The sequence below is a fragment of the Electrophorus electricus genome, chromosome 8 (genome assembly GCF_041902795.1).
Source record: "Electrophorus electricus isolate QZ-2024a chromosome 8, ASM4190279v1, whole genome shotgun sequence".
NCBI classification, from domain to species: Eukaryota; Metazoa; Chordata; class Actinopteri; order Gymnotiformes; family Gymnotidae; genus Electrophorus; species Electrophorus electricus.
The window spans coordinates 15,971,334-15,986,947 of NC_137504.1; the positions used below are offsets into that span (position 1 = coordinate 15,971,334).

Sequence of the window (15,614 nt, forward strand, 5' to 3'; positions counted from 1 at the left end):
CAGTGGCAAATGGGCAGTGGGGCTTGAAGTGGCAACCTTCTGAATTCTTGTCAGGTACTATAACCACTGAGCTACCACTGCCCCACAGCAATGGCCAAACTGGTTGGCTGTGGTTATAGCCCCTCTATCCAAGGAAAGAAAGTTGAGCACTCCAGGTTGAACGTTTCTTAACTCATGAAAGTCACCAATTCGATACATGATTATTTCTCATTTACCAAACATTACACAAGAATTACTCTTGACTCACAGACTTAATAACCAAGGTATGTTTATTGAATAAAAGCATAGATAGGAAAAGCATACACAACAATCTTTGACTAAGATTCTACTAATGACCAGGAGTATAGAGTTCACTAAAATCACCAGAATAATAATCGTAACTATACAAACAAGCTAAATTTAACACAAACAATTTGTGGAGACTAAAGCTAGCTAACTAAGCTAATAAATAAGAAACAAAAAAGCAACCTATGGGGATAACTAACCAGGTAATCTACTTATCGACCAACAAAGGAAACTTACTAAACTTATTAATTGTAGGCATGCTTTCATTACAAATTGGTTCATTTGTAATGAAAGCATGCCTACAGTCTTAGCCAAACATTTTAAGACTGACACAAATTTTGATTTTCGCAAAGTTTACTGAGGTTTTTTTAGACAATTCAGACAGATGTTTAGATGGTATAGTGAAGTACAATTATAAGCATTTGATAAGATTTTATTGACAAATACATCCAGTTTAAGCAAAGACTTAATATGTACAATGTTGACCCTTCTTTTTTAAGACTTCTAAAATTCGCCTTGGCATGCTGGAAATTGGGTTCTGGGCAAAATCTTGACTGATGGCAACCCATTCTTGTCTAATCAGTTCTTGGAGTTTATCACAGTTTGTGTGTTTTTGGCTCATTGGGAGATGTTGTTCTTGGAGGAGGTTTTGATACCATTCCTTATTCATGGCAGTGTTTTTAGGCACATTTTGAGCAAAACCACTCCCTTGGATGAGAAGCAACCCCACATATGAATGGTCTCTGGATGCCTTTACTGTTGGCATGGCATAGGACTCATGGTAGTGCTCACCTTTTCTTCTCCGGACAATCATTTGCCCACATGTCCCAGTCTGAAGGGGGCTTCATCAGGGAAAATAACTTTACCCCAGTCCTCTGCAGTCCAATAACTATACTTTCAGCAGAATACCAGTCTGTCCTTGAGCTCTTTAGGAGACAGTCCTTGTGCTTTCTTGACTTTCTTGGGCACCCTGAAGCCTTCTTCACTGCAATTGAACCGCTCTTCTTGAAGTTCTTGATGATTCGATAAATGGTTGATTTAGGTGCTATCATACAAGCAGCAATGTCCTTGCCTGTATAGTCATTTTGATGCAATGATGACTGCATGTTTTTCCTTAGAGGTAACCATGGTTAACAAAAGAAAACTTCAAGCACCTCCACCCTTTTAAAGCAACCAGTCTTCTCTTCTAATCAGCATGACATAGTGATATCATCTGCCTTGTCCTCATTAAAACACTTTCTTCTCTGAGCTAACAAGATGATCACTGAAATGATGTTAGCAGGTCATTTTGTGGCAGGGCTGAAATACAGTGGCTAGAATGCAGTAATTTTTGGATTAAGTACATTTTCATGGCAAGGAATGACTTTGCAATTAATTGCAATTCATCTGATCACTTCACTCTTCACAGTTAATGCAAATTGCCACCATAAAAACTGAAGTAGCAAACTTTGTGAAAACCAAAATGTGTGCTAGTCTCAAAATCTTTGGCCACCCACGACTGTACAATATAATAATATGATCAGGACAGAATGGGAACTGTTGTGAACAGTGAAATGGGGGAACTAATTATAGGGCTGAGGAGGCTGCATCAAAGATGGGAGGAAAGAGTTAACTAATGTATAATTTTAAATATAAGCAATACTACTACTATTGATACCAACTGGTAATGTAAAAGTTAAATGTCAGTTTTTACAACTAGCTGGTGCTAGACTATGTAGACTGTTGGGGGAGGGGGGGGGCACATAGGGAGAGTGTGTGTTCCATCGAAGCTGTCAGGATAAAGAGAGTGTCCCAAAAGGAGAATCTATTTCCTTCGAGTCATCTGATGATTCTGAGAGAGAATTTCAGTCTCCATCACACCCCCAGAATGGCTCATGCAGAGAGAGTCTGTTTCTTTGAAATCTCATGGCTCTGAGGGATAGAGTCTGCTTTCCTTGAAATCAATCCATGGCTCTGAGGGATTGTCTCTTCAGAGCTGGCTTGGATGGAGAGCCATAGGTTTTCATGGGCAGAACTTTCTGAAGTAGGAGTTTGGATTAGTAACCGGCAGTACAATGAAACTCGTCTTAATCAAGATGTTTGGGGGGAGGGGGTTTTCCTTCATACACACACTTTTTTTCCAGCAGGCACCACGTTGCACCATGTTGCACCAGACTGAAGCAGGGGTTGAATTTTCCATGTATTCTTGGGAATAAAAGGACTTCTGAAATCTGATAAGACTGAGGTGGTATTGGTTGAGCTACAATATTCTACTTAATCTCAATCATGTTTCACTGTTGTAAAAACTAGGTGTTACTATTGACTCCTGTCTCTCATTTGACACACAAATATGTAATGTTAATAAAACCATCTATTTGCCCTATTTCTGTTTATGTAATATGGTTATAATAAGTTATTAAATAAACTCAAACACCACATGCAGATTACAAGCTTTATCACTGATGTTTATTGACTAATCAGCAATAATAGTATGATATAATGCATTGAAATGATAAAATGGGATGAAGTTGCATGTTTCAAATCGAAGAAAATATAACGATAACAAAATGAAAATTAACATAGAAATGAACTAAACACAATTTGTCGTGAAAGAAGTGTGATTAAAACCTAAACAAAAAATGATTAAACAGACAAGAGGGGCTTCTGTGAAAACAGGCACGTCCCTAATCTAATTCTGATGTCTAAAAATTACAATTACCCAATCAGCATCAACCACTGCACATATAAATGGAGTTAATTGGTTTCAAAAAGGTACGTTGTATTAGAACCGCATTCGTTCGGATTTGGATCAGGCCTTAGTTTGTTTTAAACCTGGTTCATTCACAACAAATTTTGTTTAGTGAATTTCTTCCGGCTGTTAGCTGTGGCTCAAGAATTACCCTGCAATGACCCAGATGGAGGAGATGGTCTTCCTGCTGTCAGCTGGACCCTTTAATGGGTTTATCATGTTGATGCAGTCTGAAATGGGTTGTTGTCCATTTTTGTAATTCTCTTAACTAACCCTAACCCAAGGCACAGGTATACATCTCCATCATCCTTGAAGCAAAAAAACAACTAAGACAAGTCCATAAGACAAGTCTCGTCTCTACTTTAACCTGAAAGCTACAACTACTAAAATCAAATAATATATGTTTGTCAAGCTGGTCAGTATAACATTAATAGTAAATGTAATATTAGAAATAGTTAACTATTTATCTGTGATGAGCATAATGTGAGAAAATAGCAATGAACAAAAAATTATTTTAAAATCAAAGTTCCCAAAATAAAAAGACAACAAACAGGAGTTCCAAGGTTACAAGGTGTTAACAAGACAAGACAAGACATTCTTGTTACATAATTTTAATCTACATTGTTGTTTCTTCAATCTTACACTTTCAGAGGAAGCGTTGCAACACTTAATTTTGGTATGATGGCAAGGAAAGTAATTAAGGTTGCATATTGATAGTTCTTGTAAATGAAATCAATGTGACAGTGTCCTTGGTATCCCTAGTATATGTATAGAGAAGTTATATCTAGTGCAAGTTCAAACTGGATGGAATTTTGGAGCCATGAGTTTAAATGTGCATTAGTAGCAAATACTGTGATAGTCGTGGCAGTTACACATTCCAATCAGGTTTACAACCAGAGGGTTCAAAGGGCAGAGGTGGAGCATTGCCAGAAGACAACCAAGTTGTAAAACCAAAGTTAATCCTGTTACTGGTGTGAATACTGATAGTCGTATTTAACAGGATAATCACCAGCATTGTTCTGTTGATTACAGTCCCAACTGACAGTCTCAATGGACAGGGAGCGAAAGATTTACATTTCTGGCATTTAGCTGATGCTTTTTATCCAAAGCGAATTACAATTATGACTGAGTACAACTTGAACAATTGACGGTTAAGGGCTTTGCTCAGGAAACTCATTTTCAGAGAACACTGCATTTTAAAATCATTTTAAAAGAGTGTACAAGTTAGCTATATACTATAAAGTCTTGTTCTTTAATCTCTTTCAAATTTGGAAAATGTTTTGAATACCACCATCTTTTATAAACCTCTCATTCCTATTTGCAATACAATTATTCTCATTTGAAGGCCTGCAAAAACTCCATACCTTACTTGCAGCTACCAAGACTTTAATAGGTTTGCAGTGAGAATCAAGTCAAATCAAGATAAATTTATTTTCCTTTAAATTTTGTATTTTTATTTTTTTTTACAACAGGCAAGTCCAAGCACCCAGTGAGCAAGGATGGAATCCGGCAGATCTAGCTGTGGAAGCACAGTTAAAAGGGTAGAAGGAAAACACAGACATGAGGGCTCCCTGGAACATCAGCACTCTGACACTAAATTAACAAACTTGAGAGACAGAAAAGACATGAAGTGACATCATAACATCCCAGTTTACCATTATTCGCAATAAGATCAAACTTTCAAGTTCTAGTAAGAACTCTGGTTGCTGCGTTTTGAATCAACTGGAACTTGTTTATGCACTTAGTGGTACAACCACTTAGTAAGACAATACAGTAGTTTAATCTGAGTTTAATCCAAGTGAAACATATGGACTAGCTTTTCGGCATCATGTAAAGATAGCATCTTCCTAATGTTTTCAAATGGTTTTGAGGTGGAATGCCATCCTAATTTTTTTTACATGGGTTTCAAATGAGAGACTGGGATCTTAATTACACCAAAATCTTTTAATAATTAATAATTGTGTGAGTAGGAGACCATAAAGGCTTATTACATAATGGCTGCCTGTGGCCAAATAGAAGCATTTCTGTTTTGTCAGTATTAAGTGAGAATTGCATTGGATGTGCCACATGTACATTTATTAACACAATAACTGACACAAAAAGATAAATCATCACATATTCCTCCTCATGCATTAATGCAGGAGTTATCTACTGTGAGAGATGTATTCTTTATATTGAAGAAATGACTTGCTGATCAGTTTGTTGAATACCACTTGGACCATCAGAATCAAGATTTGCCATTTCCAGTGGCAAGGCATTTTAATGCTAATGAACACTGCATTAATGACATCTTTCTGCATTGCAGTGAATGAACTAATATACACTCTTTGAACTTTAAATAATAATAACATTAATTCCATGGGGTTTTAAACAACATTTTTTTTTACTAATACACACTGGATCCTCCTCCTAGAAATTCAGAAGTACTTTGCTTCGTCAGCAGATGAAGTCATTGTCTGAAATGTCCCATTTCTATGGAAACCTAGTGTATTTCTGCATCTAAAAATTAAGAGCACCTATTATAAAATATTTGTAGGCAGTTTTGATTGCATTGTCTATCATTTATGAAACTCAAATACAAGTTTTTCACCCCATGTAGTTATGTACTAAGAAAAATGCAATGTTGCCTAGTGCTTTCGGTATTTAAAAACTGCAGTTTTGCAGTACCTAAGTATGTGCACATTCAGTTAAAACATCTTTTGCCTTAGCAATAAACTGGTAAAAGCTTTGGGTCCTGTTTTAATTGCAAACATTTATTACAATTTATGATGCAAACATGTGTAGTCCCTCATGTGGAACAGCTCATGGAATGATATACAAAAGAACAGAACAGGATAAAAATTAACGTGCCATTCCATTTTGCATAAATGTCTAAATCAAACCAAAATAAACAAAAAAGATCTAGGACTGTTCTCAACTGTTTATGTTAATTTGGTTTTCCTTGTTTTGGATTTTTTCACAAGTGTGTTCATTAAAAATCAAGGAACAAGGCATGCATAATAGTTATTTTTATGTAATGTACAATGATCAAAGCCAGAACTATTTTAAACACCACTTATAAAAATTGATATACAGGCCATACTACCAGATGAATTGGTGATACTTTTATGAACGGTCACATTTTGCTTCTTGTCCGACACTCAACGTAAATTTGTCTACAAAATGAGTGGTGTGTCAAAATCTTTTCTTCTTCCAATGTTTTCACATCTATGCGCTTATGCCAAAAAAAAAACCCCAAAAAACCCACACACTTGTTGGCTACCTCCACTCATATAAATGTCAGACATTAATTTGCAATTATTTCTCTTCACCCTAATAGTCTGCCATCTACATTTCTCTTCTTAGCTCTCAACCTGAACTTCCAAAAAAACAAACAATCATTGAACTCCAATGAACAGGCTCTAGGAATGAGTCAGCTATAGGATTTCAATCCCATGTCTTAGAAGGGTTAGCCAGCCAGTTAAAAAAATTCAAAATGACTAGAGTGACAAAGTACATGCTTATGGTCATCAGGCACACCATTACCTAGAGTAAACCAAGACTCTGTGTTTACATACTTATGATCTTCAGAGATGCGCATAATTTTAAAATAACAATGAAAGAAGAAACCAGGAAACATGATGACCATAATGAAACAATGGTGTGAAACAAGTCCTTTATATTTAGTTTGAAACTGGGGCTGCCAATAGCGCAACAATCATTTGCATTTTCCCCACACATCACAGAGGAAAAAGAATGTCAAATGAAATGTAAAATTAATGAAGAATGTCATGAGTTTGGACTTAACTCAGCATCACTGCTATTATTCTTTTAGAAAAAGGTGTACTTGAAAACACATTAACTGTCCACCCAAAGAAAATCTATCTGAATCAAGTTGTACTGGGTTGCTGCTGTCACATGTCTTTTGAGGAGCAAAGGCAGGCTTTAGAACCAAACACAGGGCTGAGTGTGTAGTTGGTTAGATGGATCATAGTGCACCGCCTTGTAGAAGGGCCACTAGTCAATGTACTGGGAAAGCCAGCGGAAGCCCTCCCCGTAGCCCTGTCTCTTTAGCACACTGCACATAAACACTTCCAGTGGTCTCGTATTCAGTTCCTTCAGGGGAATATTACCCTGGTGAGACAACAATAATAATAAAAAAATTTTGTTAAAAAAAGTGTTGGGGTGTACATACACACACACACACACACACACACACACACACACACACACACACACACACACACACACACACACACACACACACACACACACACACACACACACACACACACACACACACACACACACACACACACACACACCTGACCTAGACAGTATGTTACTTAAGACTAATTCAGCCAAATATATATTATTCCTCTAAACCTAAAAATTTGCTTCGCTTGTATGGAGTTTAAAATGTGTAAAACATTTGCAGAATCAATAACCTTACCTTGCCTGTTGTCTGGCCATACAACCCAAACAATTCGCGCAGTTTCTCCTCACTAATTGCCTCTGGCTTATCAATCTTGTTGCCAAGGATCAAGATAGGCACATTTCCAATAGTTTCGTCTGTCATTAGTGCCTGTCATAGGTATTGGCAAAATTAATTACCAAAAATTGCTGCATGACTGACAGAATTTCATCAATTAGACAATGAAAATACTGTAATAAACCAAAGTTCTTTAGCATTTATAGGGCCATCTAAAATAAGTCTTTGGGCTGCCTAGTTTACCATGCTGTACATGTTTAAGCATTACACTTCAGTGATGTTTCTTACTTCGGAATGGTGGTTTACATACTTCCTTCACAATAAACTCCACCAAAGTCTGTAATTGATGTCCAAAAAACAGCAAATATACAAGGGAATACTAAGAGCCTAATAGGCCTACTAAGAGAACTAAGAATAAGCTGTTTAAGTTGTTTCAACTTTAGAGATAGTTTTAGTCTTCTAAAGTACACACACACAAAATACACTGAGGTGAGTAACCATATATAGTTTACAGATGCTATTAGATGGGTTTAAAGTGAAGTACATGCAGTGAATGACTAACAATGACAATATAATGATCATGTTTAACCCCTAACACCCCCCCCCCCCCAAAAAAAAAAAAAAAACCTACATAAAAACCCAAACACACACTCACATCAAGTTCCGTTTTGGATTCGGCCAGTCTAGAGTGGTCTACACAGTCGACGAGAAACACAATGCCGTTGATGGCTGGGAGGTAGTTTTTCCACACTCTTCGTGCTAGAAGTCAAATACAGTAGGCAAACAGTAAACAAACAGATACACCAATATAGGTAATATACCATGACAAAAGAACGCTACCCACCCTGTGCATGCCCTCCAAGGTCAAAGGTGGTGAAGGTCATACCAGCAATCGTCAGCTCTTCTGAAGCTAGGAATCAAACAAATTTATTTCAGTTGTGACAGGATCACCCCATAAATGCCATTTTTGCCTAAACTTTCCTTCCTAAAACCAGTCTTAAGAAGCCAAGGAATAATTCTGCCCATGTCCTGCTTGCATATGGTAAAATGCCTCACACTTATTTACTCGCCTGTTATTTGTACGGAAGACTGCCATAACTAATCAGTACTTTAATTTCTTTCCATCATGCACAAGGCTTGATTAAACCATTTCTGCTAAGTCCAAAAATGGCTATTTTCTTACTATTACATGTGATTGGGACAAGTTGTTTACAATCTTTCAGTTATTTTCATTAATGAGTCTGACCATGGCTACATATCCTAAATGTATAGCGGAATAATTATGTTCATACAATTTTTTTTTTTTACTTGAAATTGCAGAGTAAAAACTGATTGACTTTTTGCGTGGTTACATGCGTCATTTTTAATAAAACATGAACTTACTAGGATGCAAGGTTGGTACATGCTGACCCAGTCTGTCATCTTTAAGCATATGCAGTAGCGTGGTCTTGCCAGCATTGTCCAGGCCAAGAAATACTAATTTGCCTGATTTCTTATACAGCCCTGAAATAGTTAGGACAGTTTTCAGCAAGTCTTTTGATCCATCAAATTATCTCCATACAAACCCTGAGTTCATCCCAGTGTATTACAAGTAAAGCAGTCATGCAGGCCTATAAGACTGTTCACTTGTATTTAGCTGTGCTTATTATTCAACAGCGTAAAAATTAAATTTGTGTTGTGTAATGAAGGTTGAACCTTCCTAAGTTCCTAAGACGGTCTCAGTCACATGTAATTGGTAAAAGAATGGAAAATTTTTTATTAAAAAAGGACATACTTTTATTTGTGAACTTACCTAGAAACTGCAGTACACTACTGAAACCACTATAAATCCAATCAAATATGAAGGACATATCCAAATCTCGTCAATTCTAAAAGAGAAAACAAACAAAAATGCACATAACCACCACTTGGAAGAAACCACTTTAAACCATTTCCTAAAAAAGTAAGATTTGTTACAATAACATGCATCATTTGTTTTGTCACTATTGCCTAAACCTGGTCTGTAGTAAGGGAGTAAGTGAGAATGATGTGGACACAGACTGCTTTCCTAGATACTATTTAACTAGTATATATTAACTTGACAAACATCAGTGATGTGTACAAACACAGTCTGTAATGCTAAAGGAGCTGTAGCCTGCTCATTTGCAGCTCTGTCAAACTCTGTGGCTTGTTACTACTGACACAAAGCAGCTGCATGTTTAATGGGTTCAGTTTCTCTTATCGGGGCAGTGTCGAACATATTTTGCTCAAAATTTTATAGATATTGGGATAATATTGCTATTGTGGATTCTTTTGGCCATGATAACTGTGTAATGAAAATCTGATATCATGACAATCCAAATATGTATGAAGTAGTAATATTTCAATCTCCCACCCACAAAACATTTTCTAAAAATTCACAAGAAATAAGCACTGATGAGTATTTACAGTAATTTCTGGTGTATTTATTACCATTTATTAATGTTTTGGCAACAAAAACAAAACTGGCTAAAATACTCACTGCAGATTTTACCATGTAGAAAGAACTTTGCTAGCTCACATGCAACCAAAAATAAGCCAGTCAATACGTTTCTTTAGATAGTGTTTAAGACATTCTGAATAGCAACCTACGAGTTGACAGAAAAAAATGAAGATCAATGAAGAAAATGTTATTTGGCTCTCCACCAGTCTTACTAGGATACTAAGACGTCTTTATAATTACCCTATCATACAATATCTCTTCCACATAGCAGCAGAACGGAAAGATGTCCGATTTACATATATGTAATAATGCGAAGAACAAGTTTACATATGTACATATACATGAGGATAAAGAAATAAAACAAACATTGTCTAGATTTGGTAGGTCAGTGCCAATTATCTGCTGAGCCACCTCACCACATGATGCAGATCATTCTGCTCTACCACAGTTATGCAGAGAGAGGACGCTCTGAACAGAAGTTCCCCAGGGGTGTTTTAGGTAGTCATGCCTATTTCAGCCTTGCAAGCAAGTATAGCCTTTGGTGAGACTTTCACTAGGTGAGAGGTGTCGAGTCCATGTGAGCTTGTTTGCCATGTAGTCTGTAGTGTACTTGCAGTTCACCACACGTTCCACTGCTTCTTCAAATATGTGAAAAGGGGAGGTGGTGTGTCATCTTGTACCTTCTTAAGTCTATGTGGTTTTTGTCTTTACCATCTTTTGTCTTACCATCTGAAATTAATTCAAGTACTGGTGTGCCATTGGCAAACTTAATTAGTTTTATAGAGGGTGGATGATGGGCAATCGTGGGTGAAGAGATTAAAGAGCACTGGGCTCAAAACATCCATCTGGGGTTCACATGTTCAGGATCAGTATAAAAGAAAGTGTGGTATCCAATCATGTCACACAGTGCTCTGTCAATAAGGCAGTCAATTACATGATTCAAGCTCTTAATGGGAAGTCCCTTTCCTATATTGTATTATACTATACTGATCAAACAGCATCCAGGTATCTGAAATCTTCTAAATTTTGGCTGTTCTACATACCCAGCTGAACCTCAAAACTACAAAAGGAAGCAAGCTAGGTATGGATATTTGATAGAAAAGTGCCACAGAAAGGGGTGGAGAACACTGTGTGCCAAGAGGGCTGCAGAGAATTTGCAGCTCAGTCTCAGTGCAAGGTCAAGTCTTTTGGGCATCACTGGGGCACATTTGATGAAGGCCATTAGTGCTAGCACAGAGGCAGCAGAAAAGGCCTTTAGATGGCTGTAGGTCAAAAGAAGTGATCTGTGGACCCATGCTACTTGGACACAAACTGGGAACTAATCACTCTCGGGTGGCTTTCCTGGGAGAGAATGTCTGATGTTTTGAAGAGCCAAATCTTACTGACTTGGATATGTGCACTAAAATATGAGCGATCACAGTCAAGGCCAAGCACTATTAAGGAGATCCCCAATGAAGAGCGCCTGATCTGCAAATACTGCTCATTCATGAAAATACACACAAGAACCCAACATCATGTGGTATACATATCACAGCAAGATAGAGCCTAAACAACTAGCTATAGTAGTAGTTTTTGTAAATTGTTTATACAGAAACAAACAAAAAAGTGGCAAATAAATTATGAAATTTTCACCATGTTCGCTGTTACAAACATGAGGGTGGGATGTACTCACACAAAGAGCTGAAATAACTAATGTTGTTGCATGCAGTGATTTGTCCAAATAATTCACGTGGAACATAAAAATGGGGACAAAATCATGTAGTGTGCACCTGGATTAAGTTGTTCAGTTACTTGAATAAAATAAAACTGGTTGCACCTGTGGGTTGTCATCAGTAATATGCCATTTCACCCACTGGGCTATCTTAAACAGAGATAGAAACCATAGAGCGCATTAATGAAAAGATGATTGAGGAGAGGAAGCCCACCAAGATCCATATTTGCCAGCAAAGTGGGTCCATGTTCGATGTTTACAAATGTCACTGAAGGAAGTTTGAAGTTTGTAAATATCTGTCTGTGAAATTACAGGCCGGTTGCAAAATAGAAATCCATTTATTGCCTGACTCATAAAGCCAGACTTTTCCCATTATCATGCTTCTTGGATTACTGACAAAATCTGATTTTTTGCAGTTATCGGATTAATAAATGCATGTAAACTCACTCATTGATGTCCTCCAACCCAGCCCACTATGATGTACTCTATGCTTGTTTCATCACTAAACTTAACGAACTTGGATTCAATATTTTATTGAACAAACACAGAATGCATACACAGCATGAACACTTACAGTTAGCAGCTTGTGGCTGATTAGATAACAACTACCTTGCTAGCATGGGTTTTATGTGGACAAGTTGTTACAACTTTATTAAATATCCTGTGAAGGGGCGATTCTATTCAAGCTATTAAACTGCTAACATGATAAGTCATTTGCATCTCTAGTCAATACACATTTCAGCAATGTCAGTTGTCACACATGAAGAGAACCCAGCATTACTGCTGAAATAAGATATTCATTGAAACATTTGAGTAAAAATTGTTAAAATTAAAAATAAAATAAAAATTTAAACAAATTTTAAAAGTAAAAAGGTGACTCATCATTCATGTTACAGCTAATATTTGTATTTACTGGCTAATCAACTACAGAGCTTGTTTTATAGTGGACAAAGCAACACCAATGGTTATGTTCAATTAATAATAATAATAATAATAATAATAATAATAATAATAATAGTAAGAACAGTAATCCCCATCACCATCAGAAGCATCCTATATTACAAAAAAGCAAGCTTAGAGTTTGCCAGCCAGCTCAAACAAATCCTCCAGATAATGATTCTTGGACATAATCTACGAGTGGAACTACATAAAGTAAATGGTGAATAATGTGTGAAAAGTGAGAGAGGCAACCAAGTGTCCATTACTGTCTTTACTGTTTTACTGCTAACTGCTCAGTTGACGAAGGACGTCTGTCCAAAACATCCTATTTCTCTGGAAACCTTGTGTACTTCACTAGAATATCTACATCTTTTACTACTGTACACTGCAGTTACTCACCTGGAAAATGTCTCTTCCTAGCCAGCTCAGTAGGAGATGTGGCAAAGTTTTTATGGGTATTCATTTTATTTAATATACACTCAACCAGCAGACACTTTGATCCAAAGTGATTTAGAACTATTCAGAACTATAAAGGCAACAATCATGCCAGCAACACTTTGCAAGAGTCTAAACTATACATTAAAAAAAAGCATATACTAGTTTCTCAGCATGATGAAGGGCTGGCATAAGACTCATTTTGGATGTGTTGCTTAATTGATTATACAGTCACCTTCATCCTTTTGGGTTTTCAGAATAAGCACCAAGGTCTGGGAAAAAACTGATCATCTTATTTCAAGCACATGTAGTACCAACATCAGTAGTTTGGAAGAAACTATCATCAGGATGCAGGACTTTATATCTATGGCACAATATTCCATTTAGAGATATATGAAGTACTACAAGTTTGATGCTTTTTCAATACTATAGTGAGGCAAACAACTCAATTCTGTAACATTTGATGCTTTCCAATACTGTAGTGTGACACAGTAAATCTGCAAATAAGCAAGTCAAACTATGTGCACCAAATGGATTTGGATTGGCAGCCAGTGCATGCTAGCTGGTTCAAATTGTAAGAGGGTAGAATTGTTCCGGTTTTAGAATCCAATATTTAATCAGCAAAAAACATTTTAAAAACCTGAAAAAAACTTTAAAGCCATTGAGTGGAGCTGCTGAATTTTATTAGTTTGAACGACGTTTATAAGTGAACAACCCGGTCACTGTTAACGGCATTCTTGAAAAAAAAATCCGAAGCCTTTTACAAACAAAACAGTCTAGCTCATATGTAAACACTCTTAACAACATAAAATATATTCAATTATCTAACAGACATACTCCACAAAACTGAAAAAAACCCCACCTATAATCTACTCAACCACAACAAACCCAACAAACACATGAATACATTTGTCAAGTTCACCACATAGCCTAAAAAGACATTTCTTTTAATATTCTTACATAGGAAAAACAATGCCCTGTCCTGAAGGCAGAGTGCCACTTTTTGTCATTCTGAAGATGGCCCAGACAGCATCATGTTAACTGTCATGTTAATATTGGTCAGCAGCACACTTGAAGGTAGCAGGGCAACCTGTGATTCTGATTACACAAGCAGCAGACCAGAATTGGTTTAAAGTATAAGAACATCAAAGGTCATACAGTTAAACTACACGTAAGTAGATCTCATTTCTGAGCTCCATTCCAAATAGACGCTTCTAGAGGAAATTTTAAAAACTAACATGATCAACCATGACTAGTTGGGATAATTGAAAGTGTGTATCAGACTGATCCTTTTACTTTAAAGAGAATGTAATTATTTTACAAATTATAAGAATGTGTAATTTGTATATTATAAAGCATATAATCTTAACTTTCATTTTGCTTTTATAATTTTAATGATATCAAAAAAATATTAATGATACATCATAATTCTAAACAAAGAGGCCTACGGGCTTTATTTTCTGCAAAAGTGTGTCTGTTTAACAACTAGTTTCAGCTTGATATGATGTACTGATGCCAAATAAATAATTACCACGTTGACATCACCCGGGGGGGGGGGGGGGGGGGCATGGGTTTAAATGATTTCATGTAATGGGAAGAGCACACGTCCATGTTCAAAATATCACGCAAAAGGTTGATACTGCAGAACATTAGAACTACTGGCCTTCAGCGAAAATAGTTATATAGATAACTGCCTAGCCATGGTAAATGACAACTTAAAACAACTTATTAGCCTCTACTGACACATAAGTACTTAAAGAAGAATGAATCATGATCCACCTGAAACCTCTCTGGATCTATAGCTACGTGTCATTTAGCTATGCATCCGAACGCCACCTAGGTTATCTTATTATCTAAGTTAACAACGGGTGTTCTGCCACCTACAGCCAATCAAAACGTCAGCTAGCTGGACAAATAATCATAACCTGATGTAGCTGGTTAGCTAACTAACACAGTAGCATTCATATGAAACTAGTGCAGGTATGAAGCTCTCTCACTCCAATTATATATGTATATATAAACACTTTCATAACTTAACATTTGACATCGAACGGTTTACACATTACCTAGCTGGCTAGCTAAGTTAAGATAGCTAGAAAATTTACCGCTGAAGAACTAGCTAGTAACTATATTTGTATACATTATATCTTCAATCATCCATTTTAGCTAGTTTCCTCTTAAAATCTAGCCTGGCTTGCCGACTAGCCAAGTTAGCTAAAGTAAGCTAGCATTGAAGTTAGCTAAGATAGCTGATGAACAGTTCCTGCTGTCCTAATGTAAATGAAGTATCAATCGAATTCACGAAAACATACCTTTTATCTATACGCAGATGGATTAGACGCCTTAAGTTTTCCTTTGGACACAACTAAAATTGCTTCCCGCAACTTGAGAGACCGTAGTATGTCTTCTTTCCTGTCTTCGTATTTTGCTCACAGCCACGACACACAGCAATGGCTGACTGTCTATCCCCAGTCCTGCCCCGCCACTTCCTCTTTTTGTTACCAGATAATCTTTCCGGTAAAGATACCGTTCTCTACAAGATAATGATTATGGATAGAATATAGCTGTTGCTGTGAAACGGAAA

The 15,614-nt window shown here is 36.8% G+C and overlaps 1 protein-coding gene across 4 annotated transcripts; it reads right to left on the reverse strand.

Annotated features, from left to right (window-relative positions):
• Positions 1–5,745: 5,745 nt before the first annotated feature.
• Positions 5,746–15,521, reverse strand: sar1b (secretion associated, Ras related GTPase 1B). Of its 4 annotated transcripts, XM_081718662.1 has the most exons (8): positions 15,341–15,519; positions 11,618–11,672; positions 9,277–9,352; positions 8,868–8,987; positions 8,329–8,394; positions 8,140–8,243; positions 7,446–7,577; positions 5,746–7,126 (listed from the first exon to the last, which is right to left on the reverse strand). In XM_081718662.1, the coding sequence occupies exons 3-8, from the start codon at positions 9,332–9,334 to the stop codon at positions 7,010–7,012; spliced, it is 597 nt and encodes a 198-aa protein (XP_081574788.1). In that variant the 5' UTR covers positions 9,335–9,352; positions 11,618–11,672; positions 15,341–15,519; the 3' UTR covers positions 5,746–7,009. The 4 variants fall into 4 exon arrangements, with proteins under 4 accessions (XP_081574788.1, XP_081574789.1, XP_026864169.1 ...); XM_081718663.1 differs by lacking the exon at positions 8,868–8,987 and having other exon boundaries at positions 15,341–15,521; XM_027008368.3 differs by lacking the exon at positions 11,618–11,672 and having other exon boundaries at positions 15,343–15,518.
• Positions 15,522–15,614: the final 93 nt, after the last annotated feature.

Excerpts from the sequence above, each read along its gene's own strand:
- sar1b (XM_081718662.1), bottom strand. The coding sequence starts at position 9,334 with ATGTCCTTCATATTTGATTGGATTTATAGTGGTTTCAGTAGTGTACTG. Across the intron at positions 8,988-9,276 it reads TAGTGTACTGCAGTTTCTAG|GGCTGTATAAGAAATCAGGC; the intron begins GTAAGTTCACAA and ends TAACTATTTCAG. Across the intron at positions 8,395-8,867 it reads TGTACCAACCTTGCATCCTA|CTTCAGAAGAGCTGACGATT; the intron begins GTAAGTTCATGT and ends TTTGATTCCTAG.